Source organism: Xyrauchen texanus, chromosome 23, assembly GCF_025860055.1.
Source record: "Xyrauchen texanus isolate HMW12.3.18 chromosome 23, RBS_HiC_50CHRs, whole genome shotgun sequence".
NCBI classification, from domain to species: domain Eukaryota; kingdom Metazoa; phylum Chordata; class Actinopteri; order Cypriniformes; family Catostomidae; genus Xyrauchen; species Xyrauchen texanus.
The window spans coordinates 2921586-2936743 of NC_068298.1; the positions used below are offsets into that span (position 1 = coordinate 2921586).

Below are 15158 nucleotides of genomic sequence, written 5' to 3' on the forward strand. Positions count from 1 at the left end.
ATTCAAGAACCCTTTACAGAGAAAATAAATGTGATTTGAAGAGGGTTCTTTACTGAACCCTCATTTTTATGAATGTAGCCTGAAGCTATGATGATTTAGAAAGCCATCTTTGTATTAGTACCTCAAAGAGTTCATGGGTGATGCAAAATATCAGTCTGATTGTTTAGTCTGACAGGCATCCTTTTCATTGTAGAGTAAGGGAGATAACTTAATTCTAAAACCCAGCAAGAGAAAGAAACAAAACGATTAGCAGTAGACAGCAGGTGAATGCGATTCTAACAGGTAAGACAGGGAGATGTCAATGCTTTGCAAATGCATCACAACACAATGAGACAGAAAAAGTCAGTGAGAGACTGTGTGTACATGCTAGACAGATCTCGAAAGAAAAGGGCAGTTGTTTGGATCTGCTTGCGTGAATAATTGGCGAGATTAGGGCAGAGTTTTTTTTTTCCATTCTTTATTTCAAATGGGTGTAAACAGGCGTGCGTGTCCCGTGAGGAACATCTGTAAAATGTCACGACAGCAGTGTGCTCTCAGACTGGCAAGAGCTCACCCGAGCTGAATAAAATAGAGAAGAATGCATTTGTAGAATGTGAAAATAATATTTGAAGCAATTTTCCCTCTCGATCTCGCCATTGAATGCTAGTAGCATAGTGGGCTAAAGCACATAACTGGTAATCGGAAGGTTGCTGGTTCGATCCCCACAGCCAACACCATTGTGTCCTTAACTCCAGGTTGCTCTGGGGAGATTTTCCCTGTAATAAAGGCACTTTAAGTCACTTTGGATAAAAGCATCTTGTTCAAAGTTGCAATGTTGATTGACAAAGGGTAAAGGGTCTTCACGACAGGAAGCGAGAATGGCTTAACCCATTTAGTCCCTTCCAAACCCCCAAATTGGTCTCCATTGTAACCAGTGGGAAACTACTGTAAAGTGTAAAATATTGCTTAGGTTTTTTTTTTTGTCAACAAATACATTTTAAACCAAAATTGGGTATGTACCAAATATAATTGTTGTAACTTTACTATGACATTTTTTTTCTCGCTACCTTTCTATAGAGCTCCATCATCTCTCAGAGGTGTAGGCCAACATTGCAATTAAATGGATCTGTGTATAAACCACACTTTTTCTTAGGTGGCCCTGCAGGAGCTTCTCTCTCTCTCTCTCTATCTCTCTCTCTCTCTCTCTCACTCACAACACCAGAGGCAGAAAGTTGCACTGGGAGGGCAAAGTGAGGGGGAGCTTTTATTGGCCTGGTGGCCTGATGAATCAGTGCACCGGGTTCTTCTAGGCCACTCTGTCCAAACATCAACCTAAACATAGCACCACATCAGTACAGTACAGTTCCTCAAATAACGCTCCAAAAATCTCAGCTTTTATTTTGAGTTTTCATCTCTACCAAAAATAACCAATTTTGCATTATTAATTGCTGTGCCAATTATAATGTTGGTAGGCAGGTGTTTAGGTCCCCCTTTGGAATGAGGCGGTTGTACAGAGATGCCCCCTCGCGCTGATCACATTAGACGAAAGATGTGTTAGAACTGAATCGAATCCCAATTTTAATGAGTTTTTAATTGGAATAACATGGGCCCTGGTCCACTTTGTTACTGTGGTGTGCAGAAATTAGCATGTTATCAATAACAGAGTCATCCATAGACATACTGCAAAACACCTGCGAAAAAAATCCATTGCCTGGTCACTTCTGCCAAGAGACGGCTCAAGCTCAGATATGTGATGTGTTTGCTAATGTCTTTCTGGAGAGAGAGCCAAAGACACTGCCTAGAATTTATAGCTTCCAATGGATGTCTAATAGTCTCGGAGGACATTAATACACAGTATATAGTGTCATGACCAATGCCAGGCTTATGTACTTTCTCGCCTGGGCCACGATTGATTAAAGGCAAGAGCGAGAGTTTTATTAGTTCTTATGAAGTCTACGTTATAGTGCTTGAAGCTCATAAATCAAAGTAAATCAAGTTGTTGCATGTTTTATCTGTTGTCATTTTATACAATTTAGTTAATTAGCCCACAACATCTGCTGGTTTAAAGGGATAGTTCACCCAAAAATTGTAATTCTCTCATTATTTTGTCACCCGCATGATGTCTCAGGTGTGCATGACTTTATTTCTTCATCGGAACGCATTTGAAGAAATCTCAGCTCAGTAGGTCCTTAAAATGCACATGAATGGAGATTTCTCTTTTGAAGATCAAAATCACAGACAGTCAGCATAAATGCCATCAACACGACTGCAACAGTTAAATTAACATCTTCTAAAGCGATATGATCAATTTTGGTGTGAAAAAGATCAATATTTCAGTACTTGACCATAATCAAACACTTCCGGTATGCTTCAAAAGAGGGTGGCGTTCAAGCGGTCTCTTATATGAGACATATTCACGTTGCCATGCTACAGATGTAATCTCACGGTCTGCACTCAGTTCAGACATCCAGGATGAGCACACTAACGCACCACTGTGAGTAAAAAAACTGATTAATACAGATCTAAATCAAAACCAACTAAACTTCTGTACAGTGTTCCTCCTACTCACTTGTAAACAGCACCGCTCTTCCGGCTGTGAAGCACGTGCATCAGTTCTCAATGTTTTAAATGCCAATGCGATTACGTCACACTTGCATACACTGCAGAACATTAAGAGTTAAAAAAGTACTTCAATATTTATCTTTTTCACACCAAAAGTGACCGTGTCGCTTTAGAAGACATTCATTTAACAGCTGGTATCGTTTAGATGATGTTTAGATCTGATTTTTGGAGTTTTAAAAGCGAAATCTCCATTCACTTGCATTTTAAGGACCTACTGAGCTGAGATATTTTTCTCTTAATCTCCAATTGAACTTTCACTTTCACATCTTTGGATGTGAATGTGGAGATTTAGGGTAAAAAAAAGGACTTTGGATATTGATCTGTTAATCACACACACCAATTATATCACTTCTGGAGACATGGATTAAAACACTGGAGTCTGATGGATTACTTGTATTTTTCCTTTATGTGATTTTTGGAGCTATAAAGGTCTGATCAACATTCACTTGCATTGTATGAACCTACACAGCTGAGATATTCTTCTGAAAATCTTTGTGTTCTGCTGAAAAAAAAAACAAGTCTGGGATTGCATGAGGGTGAGTAAATAATGAGAGAATTTAAATTTTTGGGTGAAATATCCCTTTAACGTAGCATGAAAAAATACTCACTGGAGTAAATGGTGTGACAACTTGCCCCTGTCTCCTCTTTAACAGTGCATTTCAGCTGTTGCTTTGTGTGCTGACTGCCTTTAATTGGGAAGATTACTCAATTCCACATAGTAGATGTATGCACAAATACCACCCAAAGCGCAAAAGCAGTTTGTTAATATACAGGAAGCTATTGTGTTGGTGTGAGCATTTACCCTTAATCATTTTTAGGTTACAAAAAAGGAACTAGCCGATGAGCCTCATGATAAAAGAGAGCAGATAAAGAAGAGGAGAGAGGGGAATGAGGTGTGTGGGGGAGGCATAGCAGTCAGAGATGCTCCATTCTTAATCTGTGAAAATTGAAACTGTCAGTTTTGGGGACACTAAAGAAGAGCGAGTGAGTGACCAGTGAGTTCATGCTGACGAATATCGAATGCATGTACAGAATGAGAGGCGAGAGAGCTTTTTGAGATGGATAAAACATGATTTAAGATGCTGTAAATCATTGTTTTAAATGTAATAATCAAGTATGCTGGTGTGAAAATGAACTGTTTTTATTAAAGCATGGAATGTTACTCAAGAGAAATGGATTCAATTTCTGATTAAAGTTATATCAGGTCACCTCAGCTGTGCGAGAAGAGGAGACAATGAAAAAGGGCGGTGGCACTGTTTTTGTGATTGCATGCAGTCGTGTTTCCAATCGATATTAATTTAGTGTTTTTTGGGGGGGCAATTTTGTAAATGAATGAGACAATCTTTTTTTTTTTTTCCTGAATGTGTTTTTTAATCTTTTGTGCGCATCTTTGTTGTCAATTCGTATATCGCTGTTTTTTGTTCGGAGGTGCTGAAATGCAGTGAGCTGCGCTGGTTAGAGCTGCTCCCATCCCCCGCCTTTACAGCAGGGTGAGGGAGGGGGACAGGAGAGAGAAAGAGAGAGAAAGGGAGCGATAGGCAGCACCCGTGTGAACGGAAACAAGAGCCAGCTTCGCCGAGAGGAGAGTAGGAAAAAAAAAGAGCTTGGGCGCGGACAATAGAGAAATCATGGGTGAAGCAGGAAAATGTGTGTTCAAAAATGCAGCAGAGAGGAGACTTTGGTCATCATGCACATAATTTTTGGATGCTGTGGTTTGGAGCTGTTGCGCGGCAAGCTCTAGGAGCGGAAAGCGCTTTTTAATCCGTCTGTGGATGTTGCCAACTTGCGATGGCTGTTGCAGGGCGATGTAGCTGCATAAAAGAGAACGTGCCTCTTTGTTTTTGTTTCCTCATTGTTTTACTAAGTGGCCTTACCAATGCACAAATTCGTTACAGCATTCCGGAGGAGATGGAGAGTGGTACTGTCGTTGGGGATCTTGTGCGCGATCTCGGGCTGGAGCTGAAAAAGCTCTCCGCGCGTCGGATCAGAATCAGCTCCGACAGCGCGAGGCGATACTTCAGCATCAACCACAAAACTGGTAAGCTTGATATAAGCGACCGGATAGACCGTGAAACGCTCTGTGAATTCAGCGGCACCTGTACTCTGAGCCTCGACGTGGTGTTAGAAAACCCGTTCGAGCAGCACAGCGTGGATGTTGAGATTTTGGACGCGAATGACAACTCGCCGCTGTTCCCCCGAGACGAGTACCAGTTGGAGATCACCGAGGGCGCACAGCCAGGCACACGGTTTTCCATTGAGGGCGCGCAGGATTCTGACGACGCGTCAAATTCCGTGCGCCATTATCGCCTCACCTCAAACGAACACCTGGCGCTCGATTCAACCAAACCACCTGCTGACGGAAAACACATAGAGCTTGTGCTTAAAAAACCCTTTGACCGCGAGCTCTTGCAGTCGCACCAGTTTCTTCTCACTGCCACTGATGGTGGTTCGCCTCCGCGTTCAGGCACAGCCAAAATCAACGTGCGCGTTTTGGACAGCAATGACAACGTGCCAGTATTCGATAGCTCCGTATACAAAGTTAAATTGCGTGAAAACTCGCCTGTTGGCGCGCTGGTGATTAAATTAAACGCCACTGATCGAGATGAGGGCTCCAATGGTGAAGTGTTTTACTCATTTAGCTCTTACACGCCAGAAAAGGTGAGACAGGTGTTTTCTGTGGACACTGAAAGTGGGGAAATTCGAGTTAAGAGCAATGTGGACTATGAAGAAACCAACAGCTATGAAATGTATATCCAAGCTGCAGACCGAGGCCAAGGGGCTGTTGCAGTGCACTGTAAAGTGGTGGTGGAGGTGCTGGATGTGAACGATAATCCACCTGAGATTGTGTTGTCGTCTCTTTCAAGTCCGGTTCGAGAGGACGCTAGGGCGGACACTGTGGTGGCTTTAATCAGCATAAATGACAAAGACTCTGGCCAAAACAAACAAGTCAGTTTCGACATCATTCCCCCTGACCTCCCCTTTAAAATCAAATCATTCCGAAACCATTATACCATAGTTACCTCAGCCTTTCTGGACCGAGAAACCATATCATCGTACAACGTCACGGTTACAGCTACAGATGGCGGCATTCTGCCTCTATCGTCCTCAATGACAGTGCGAGTGGAAGTGGCAGATGTAAATGACAATCCGCCACGTTTCGAACAGACTTCGTACACCGTTTATGTCTCAGAAAACAATGTTCCCAGTGCACCTCTGTGCATCGTCAAGGCAACCGATCCTGATGCTGGTGAGAACGCGCGCATCACGTACACCGTCCTGAATGACAACAACCATGGAATTTCTGTGTCATCATATGTTTCTGTGAAACCTGTGACAGGTGAGGTGTACGCACTGCGATCTTTTGACTTTGAAAAGTTGCGAGAGTTTCACTTCCAGGTCAAAGCTCAAGACAATGGTGTGCCACCTTTGAGCAGGGTGGCAACTGTCTATATTTACATCATGGACTCAAACGACCATAAACCACAGTTCGTACACCCGGCAGCGAACAGCTCGCACTCCACGGAGACTATTCTACGAAACGCTGAGGCAGGGGTCCTTGTGACGCGTGTGCTAGCTTGGGACTTAGATGCTGGAGAAAATGCATGGCTGCTTTACAGCCTCCATCACCTGCCTGAAGTTGACTTATTTAAGGTGCACGAGCACACGGGCGAGATCCGCACTACGCGGCGAGTCATTGAGGACAATTCTACCGTCTTTGGTCTGACAGTACACGTAAGAGACCACGGCCTGCCTCCTCGCTCCGCATCAATGACTATCAATGTCGCCGTCATGGAGCTCCCACCCAAAGTTGCCCCGGACCCCAAACGTATCATCAGGCCACACGGAACAATGATCTTCTCCAACGTCACCATGTATCTTATTATCGCTCTTTGTGCCACCACCTTCGTCTTCTTGCTCACCATTTTCGTCCTAGCTATCGTTCGCTGCCATGCCTACTGCAGCCAGCCTGATGCCTGTTCTTGCTGTGGTTCCAAGAAGAAGAAGACGACAATGAAGAAGGCACCTAAAGATGGTGGAGGAGGAGGGACTGCAGGTGGAGGAGCGGATGGAGCCACAGGTGGAGGTGGTGGCGGCGAAGGCAGGGTCACGTTCCAGCAACAAGCTGCGGTGGTGCGGAGAGACCTGAAAGTGGAGCCACACTACATTGAGGTCCGAGGAAACGGCTCAATGACCAAAACGTACTGCTACAAGACCTGCATGACCGCAACCTCGGGAAGTGACACTTTCATGTTCTATAATACGGGACGGCCGATGAGTGGTACCTGGGGTTCAGGGGCGGACCGTTTCTTCACGGGGCAGAGTGGACAGTTTGTGCGCAGATTGAGCATGCCCGATGCCACGGCCATACAGGTGTGTGTGCGGTGCCCACTCTCTCATCACATCCACCAAGTTACTCATCCATCGATGCATGGAGACAACAGAAAATCTGCTCACTTTCATTGTTGTGGTGCTGTTTTGGCTATGAGATATGTTTATTTCAAAGGGATAGTTCACCAAAAAATGACAATTCTGTCATCATTTACTCGCCCTCATTTTGTTCCAAAACTCTCCATGGGTTCAATGGTCAAAAAAAAAAGAGATGTTTGGGAGAATGTTAGCGTCAGCCATCATTCAATTTGATTGCATGGAAAAAATATGCATTAAAAGTGAATGGTGACTGAAGCTAACATTTTGCATAACATCTCCTTTCCAACATAGTCTCAAGACAGCTCATAATAATTTTTACGAGATGGCAAAATTGTAAGATATCATATAAATATGCAAATGACTGATGTATGTCAGTAACCTTTAGTACACTTCCCTCATCTTGTTCCAAACCCGATGATTTCTTTCTTCCTTGGTACACAAAACTTACTTTCCTATTAAAACAATGGTCATGTTTACAGTTTGTGTAATAGGTTAGACTTTATGGTTAAGTTTGGGTATGGGGTTTGGGTTGGGGTTCATAACCCCACTGTTTTTCTTTTGCTTATGGTACACAACCGTGGTTTTACTATTAATATCACACACAATTTATGATTAAGTGTAGGCAGGGATGGATTATGACTTGCAAAGGCCCTGGGGCCAATTATCTCCAAGGGCCCCCCTCCACCCAAGCGGTGGGGGGAGATACCAAAATAGATCACATAGCCTTAAAGCCCAGGGCACCCCCGGGCAGTCAAGGGCCCCCTGGCAATCACAGGCCCCTGGGCACTGGCCCCATTGGCCCGGTCGGTAATCCGTCCCTGAGTGTAGGTTTTTGTTAGGGGTTAAACTTTGGAAAAATATTTTTAAGCTCAGTTGTGGTTTCTCTCTCTCTCTCTCTCTCTCTCTCTGGGGAATAAAACTTGTTATTTTTATACGAGTTAACTAGTGTGATATCTTATTACCACTTGTAATGAGATCGGGTTGCTTCTTTTGTGTTTCACAGAATATATTGAGGGTTTGGAACTACATGTGGTTAAGTAAACAATGACAGAATTGTCCTTTTTGGGTGACATATATCTTTAAATGTAGCCTTGGCATCTGTTTCTGTTTGTTTCTAAATGCTGAATGTGTTCAGTTGTGTTACTTACTATTTGACATACAGAAAACGGCCTGTTTCAGCACTGGAAAGCTCAGGTGTCTTGCACGTTGTGTAGCAGGACTCGGTAATGAATGCCAAGTTGTTTTGGAGCATTTTGACTTTTTTTTCTCCTACTTGTGCCTCATTAATTCACAGCAGAGTCTTCTGTGTGCACTGAAGAACGCATATGTTTGTGTGTGTGTATTTGTGATGATTTAGGGGTATCAGAGGTTTATGCTCCTCTCTCTCTGCATGCTTACAGCTGCCATCAAACTGCATATCATCAGTTTTGAACTCGGAGAGAACATTCTCTTTCCCTCCTCGCTCTTTCTCTGTCTCACCCTCCCTCGCGCTTACTCCAGCCTGTTCTGCAATGCGTTGTTTCAGGACAGCTGGGTGTGTTTATATTTAGAGGTGTGAAACTCAAATGCTCCAGTTGCTCTGTCCTCACACTTGCATCTCTTTAGAGAAGCTCTACAGCATGGTCTCTGTTGAGTTGCAATGGATCGGCTGTTAATCTCTCAACACAGATTATCATGATTGATGATGATCAGGTTTGGAACAACATGTGAACTGTTCCTTTAATGATGTTTCTGCTGATAGTTTAGACTAAAAGGAACAATTTTTCCGTGCTAAAAAACCCCCCGTCCAATCATGCACAGCAGCTGGTACAGATCATGCCGACCTTCCATTCATGTCAGTCCACTGAGGTATGGATCATTCTCATCAGATGAACCGATTTTATCATCAGCAAATCTTTCCAGCAGAGTTTGGTCGGTCTGTCAGGCTTAAATGAAACCCTACAACCCCACAAGGGAATCATCACTCTCTATTCTAATAGCTTTGCCAAAGAAGATGATTGCATGTTGTGGTGTTGATCTGGTTTTGGGGATTTCTGGTTGTGAAAAGACTCCCTGTGTGAGTGCCTCTTATTTATGAAGCAATTACTGGCTGATTTGGGCTGTTCTCATTAAATGTCAGTCATGTTTGTTCCCCCTGTGTGTGAGTAAGTGGCATTGGAGCTCAGCTCCACATTACCACCGGCTGATTGGGTGGTTCGATTTGATAGTGGAAGAAGGACGCATTGTGATTGGTTGGCGCAAGGGTGCAAATGTTGTATCTAGGCGAGGTGTGTCCACTCAGGAGCAACCTGAGAGAGAGGAAATGAGAAAAAGGAACTGCTGGTGAGACGAGATCACACTGAACTCATTATCTGCCTCTCCTCACACCACACACACATAAAGACAGAAATTAAAGACCTGTGAGATGAATAAAAATCAGCTCTCCAATTTATTTGCCCAGAAACTCTACATATTCACTATTTGTGAGTCTAATTGCGACAAATACACCACTCCATCTGTTGCACATAGGTTCTCTTCCAAAACTTAGTGAGCTCCCTACGTAGGCAACATGTGTTTCTAAAGTAGAAGTGTGCATGTATTGTTAAAAATAGTTCAGTCTAATTTAGAGTTTCCTTAGCGACATGTTCGTGGTAAACACTATAGAGCATAACAGTCTGGCTCCAGAAGTAAAATCACATTCATCTTCTCCTTAGGCAAATGTTTTTTTAACGATGACTTATGAACCATTAAAGACAGCTACCATGAGCTCTGAGGTTGTTTACCGATGGTATATGCTTCTGTTGAAGCCATCAGTCATCGTCATTTCAACCTAATTTGTATAGAATCGTGTTTAATAGTTTAATTCCTGGTGAATAGCTACACTACCCGTGATCTTGAAGATCCACCAATCAGAGAATCATGGCTAACAAACTGCAGCAAAAGAGCTCAGCAGAAACCTTCCAATAGTTTGATATATATTTTTTTTTCTCGATTACGTCTTTCGCAGTGTTTCATGGGATTGTAGTTCATTCCCTCATTAAATATGTTAATTAAAAAGTCTTGTATCTTTGTCTTTTTGTCTGATTTTCAAATGATGGAAAATGAATAACAAAATAAAACAAACACTTCCAGCGCATAAACGGCTGAAATGTTGGCGGGCACTGTTGCGCTCCATTGAAATCAATAGTGACTCGAGTGTCCTGTTTGCATCGCATTGTGTGAGTTCCAGCCAATGCACGGCTTTCCAAATTGGTCACTGAGCTCCCTATATAGGAAGTAGATAGCAAGGCAGCTCACTAGGTTTTGGAACAAAGCCACACACTTCATTTCTTTACTGTTTGGCAAACTGCAAACAAACATGATTATTCAACCCTTATCCTCTACATCCAAAATCATCTTTCCTCAGCCTCTTATTCACTGGCACATGAGTCATTGTGCATTACCCACAGGCTTGTTTGGGTAACGCTGTAAACGCGATGGGTGTATCAGACGGTTACATAAATATTTAGCCCACTGGGTGTATTTTGTAGCTTTGTTTTGCTCTTTTACATATGAATGTTCCTCTTTAGACATTGGAGAATGTTTAAGTCTACATGCAATGTTAATTACAGTCAAGTGATTTTGTCACTTTTGATATCTGCTACTTATTTAAAAGTATTACATCGTGCCAAAATTCATTGGCATGGGAAAGAATAATTTTTACAGTGGTGCTTCATATTCAGTCATTTGTTTTTTACTGTTTGAACTCAATTTATAAAAGGTTTATGCTGTTTAAGTGTGTCCAGTAGGAGTGTGTTTGGGAGATGTAGATGTTTTATGGGTATGTATGATGGATGTGCATGTGTGTGTGTGTGTGTGTGTGTGAGTGGAGGAAAAGCAGGCCCTGCTGATTACAGTGTGAATTGGATTTCACGCTGATAAATGTCTTCTACCAGGAGATGAGAGAGAAAGGAACGGAGGAATAAAAAGGAGGGGTGGAGGGCACTGACACCATGCCTGCAGCCTTTACTATCTGACCGTTTCATTACACTGCAGATATGTCTGTACAAAAACTGCATTTTGGGGTGAAACATGACCTGTACATGTTATTGACCGGTTTTGTGAGATTCATCCACCTGGTGTTTTTTTGACTGTAGATGTGTCTCTGTGCTTTCTCTCCCCGAGGAGACACCGTCAAATCGATGTCACCCCTCTCTTGCTGCTCTTCAGGGTTTTAAGAGCTTGATTTCTCTCGGGCTCTTTGTTTGAATGTTTTATCTGGCTAGTTTAGATTTTCAGTGCACACACCTCAAATTATGATGATGTGAATGTGTGTGTAAGAGAGAGAAAGAATGGAGACTGACATGAACCCTTGAGTCTTATCCTAACCCTTTCCTCCAAAACCACAGTCTTGCTGCCACCATGACCATATGACTGCACTCTAGCATGATTAATTAATGAGATGGTATTGGTTTTTTGATATGCCCCGGTGATTAACGTAATCTCTCTCTCTCTCTCTCTCTCTCTCTCTTTGTTTTTGTCTTTCTTCAGCCTAAAGCTCCCAATGCAGACTGGAGATATTCAGCATCTCTCAGAGCAGGAATGCAAAGGTAAGACTTAAATGTTGTGTTTTCCTTTGAGTATATTAGATATCTCACTCTAAATACCTTAGTCAACATGAAATGGCATTCACAACCCATTTGAAGTCCTTAAAGCGGGGCGGCTGTGGCTTAGGTGGTAGAGCAGGTCGGCAGCCAATCGCAGGGTTGGTGGTTCGATTCCTGTCCCACATGACTCCACATGCCGAAGTGTCCTTGGGCAAGACACTGAACCCCAAGTTGCTCCCAATGGCAGGCTAGCACCTTACATGGCAGCTCTGCCATCATTGGTGTGTGAGTGTGAATGGGTGAATGGGACACAGTGTAAAGCGCTTTGGTAACCTCTAAGTTTAAAAAAGGCGCTATATAAGTGCAGACCATTTACCATTTAAAGTGACGTATGTCTGAGTGAAACTCAAGAATGTAGTCTTGATTTTATCCATCGATAAATGAATAAATTGTGAAAAGTTGTCTATGTGACACGTGATTGAGGGAAGGGGTTGAAAAATAAAAAGGGGCTGATGATGTCATCTGTACAGGAAGGTTGTTTTAGAGGCACATAATAATATTTAATAAGACCAGGAGCATGCATTATTACAATAAACAGAGTCCATTTTTATTTTTAGGTTTAGTTTAAATGTCTTCTCAGAATCCATTCTGGTGAAAGTAAATGAGAAATGATTTTAAGACAGTAATTCCTAGACATTACAGACAGATGTTGTGAGCTAACAACCTATGCCAGGATCGCCATGGAAACTCAGCCATGCACGGACATTAAATTACCCTTAAACCAATGGACCGCAAGCCTCCAAACCCGACCTGTTTTAATGAGCATTGGGCAGTGTACGGTTATCCACCATTCATTTTCAATCGACCAGTGATCTGAATCTTGGACAGCAGCTTCTGGACGACAAGTACAGCTGTGCAGCGGCTGTTACCATGAAAGCAGAAGTAGGTCGCAGGTATGGAGCTAAAAGAGTCTCAATAAAGATAAATGCACACACTACATTCACATATGCACACACATGATTCATACATGCACACACATGATTCATACATGCACACACAGGATTCATACATGCACACACAGGATACACAAATGCGCACAAAATTCACAAATGCACGCACAAAATTTAAAAAGCACAGAAGATTCACAAATGCATAAAAAAATCATAAATGCACACAAAATTCATAAATACACACACAATTCAGAAATGCAAACAAAATTTACAAATGCACACAAGATTAAGAAATGCACAGGACAAGATTCAGAAATGTATTTCTGATGCACGCATAAATATATCTTGATTTACAAACTTTTTGCGGTCTGTGAACTTCACTGCATTTGTGTGTGAATTTTGAGACTCCCTGACTTGGCTCGACACACAAATGCCTTTTTTTAAACAAGGAATGATCTGGAACCAATCAGATATCTCCCTTGTTTTAGCCAATCACGAGAACGCACCCCACGTGGGGGATTGAGCCAATCACATGAACGCGTTCACACAGCGCGTGCATGTGGTGCGGGCGCGTTCACGGTCATTGTCACTCAGTTGAGACCTCAACATGGCTTCTGGCAAGGCAACGACAGGGGAGCGGTAAGTATAACTTAACGTGTTTAGCTAGTTATAGCTACGGAAGCTCAAAGAGGCCATGCGTTATTATTATTTTTCTGTCTCGTTTTCTCTTGATCTCGACATAACTAAGGTTGTTATCTCGTGATCATGACTTAATTTTCTCGTGATCTCGGCATAACAAAAAGTTGTTTTCTCGTGATCTCGACATAACAAAAAGTTGTTTTCTCGTGATCTCGACATAACAAAAAGTTGTTTTCTCGTGATCTCGGCATAACAAAAAGTTGTTTTCTCGTGATCTCGGCATAACAAAAAGTTGTTTTCTCGTGATCTCGGCATAACAAAAAGTTGTTTTCTCGTGATCTCGACATAACAAAAAGTTGTTTTCTCGTGATCTCGACATAACAAAAAGTTGTTTTCTCGTGATCTCGACATAACAAAAAGTTGTTTTTGCCTTTAATTTTCTATACAGTTTTTAATTGAGCTACAGGATTTACAATTAAAAGTTTATTACAAGGTATGAAGGACAATGAGAGATCTTTGGCAGAAAAGTACAATTTATTATATGTAAATGTAAAGTTATGTTAATTCATTACACTTTGGTTATAAAATATTCACCTGCCCTATCCAAGAGTATTCTAACCAGTCACCTTTCACATAGGCTAAATCAAACATATTAATAAACACCAGGCAGCACGTCACAAAAACTTAATAAACGCTTTTCATCAATATAGAAAGACTCGCTTTCTTCTGCACTCAACTGCAGTCAAGAAGCACGTCTTTATGTGCTTTCCGCAAAGTACCGTTAATACTGTAATATGCGTGCACTCGGATCTAAATCGCGGCTGGCTTGACCGCAGTCATGCAGACGTCCCGGTCCCTCAAGTTGGCTGGCAATGAAATTGACCAAACGTTCCAAACGTTCACTGTATTTTCTACGAAAAAGTTGTAGACGTGATAGTCTTCTTCTAAAGTGTCTGACACTAATCTGGAAGTTGTCAATGACAGAGAGACGTCGAGATCTCGAAAATTAAGTCATGATCACGAGAAAACAACTTTTTGTTATGTCGAGATCACGAGAAAACAACTTTTTGTTATGCCGAGATCACGAGAAAACAACTTTTTGTTATGCCGAGATCACGAGAAAACAACTTTTTGTTATGTCGAGATCACGAGAAAACAACTTTTTGTTATGTCGAGATCACGAGAAAACAACTTTTGTTATGCCGAGATCACGAGAAAACAACTTTTTGTTATGCCGAGATCACGAGAAAACAACTTTTTGTTATGTCGAGATCACGAGAAAACAACTTTTTGTTATGTCGAGATCACGAGAAAACAACTTTTTGTTATGTCGAGATCACGAGAAAACAACTTTTTGTTATGCCGAGATCACGAGAAAACAACTTTTGTTATGTCGAGATCACGAGAAAACAACTTTTTGTTATGTCGAGATCACGAGAAAACAACTTTTGTTATGTCGAGATCACGAGAAAACAACTTTTTGTTATGTCGAGATCACGAGAAAACAACTTTTTGTTATGTCGAGATCACGAGAAAACAACTTTTTGTTATGTCGAGATCACGAGAAAACAACTTTTGTTATGCCGAGATCACGAGAAAACAACTTTTTGTTATGCCGAGATCACGAGAAAACAACTTTTTGTTATGCCGAGATCACGAGAAAACAACTTTTTGTTATGCCGAGATCACGAGAAAACAACTTTTTGTTATGCCGAGATCACGAGAAAACAACTTTTTGTTATGTCGAGATCACGAGAAAATTAAGTCATGATCACGAGATAACAACCTTAGTTATGTCGAGATCACGAGAAAACAACTTTTTGTTATGCCGAGATCACGAGATAACAACCTTAGTTATGTCGAGATCACGAGAAAACAACTTTTTGTTATGTCGAGATCACGAGAAAACAACTTTTTGTTATGTCGAGATCACGAGAAAATTAAGTCATGATCACGAGATAACAACCTTAGTTAT

The 15158-nt window shown here is 41.9% G+C and overlaps 1 protein-coding gene across 5 annotated transcripts in view; it reads left to right on the top strand.

The window, feature by feature from the left end:
- Window positions 1–15158, top strand: part of LOC127663406 (protocadherin alpha-C2-like) — a 69889-nt gene that overhangs the window by 32755 nt on the left and 21976 nt on the right. For 4 of the 5 annotated variants that reach the window (XM_052154983.1, XM_052154986.1, XM_052154985.1 and 1 more), the window contains one exon: window positions 11539–11597. In XM_052154983.1, coding sequence (XP_052010943.1) covers window positions 11539–11597 — 59 coding nt within the window. Of the gene's footprint in view, window positions 1–4260; window positions 6973–11538; window positions 11598–15158 lie in introns of those variants that run through there. The other variant, XM_052154982.1, reaches the window with a different exon arrangement.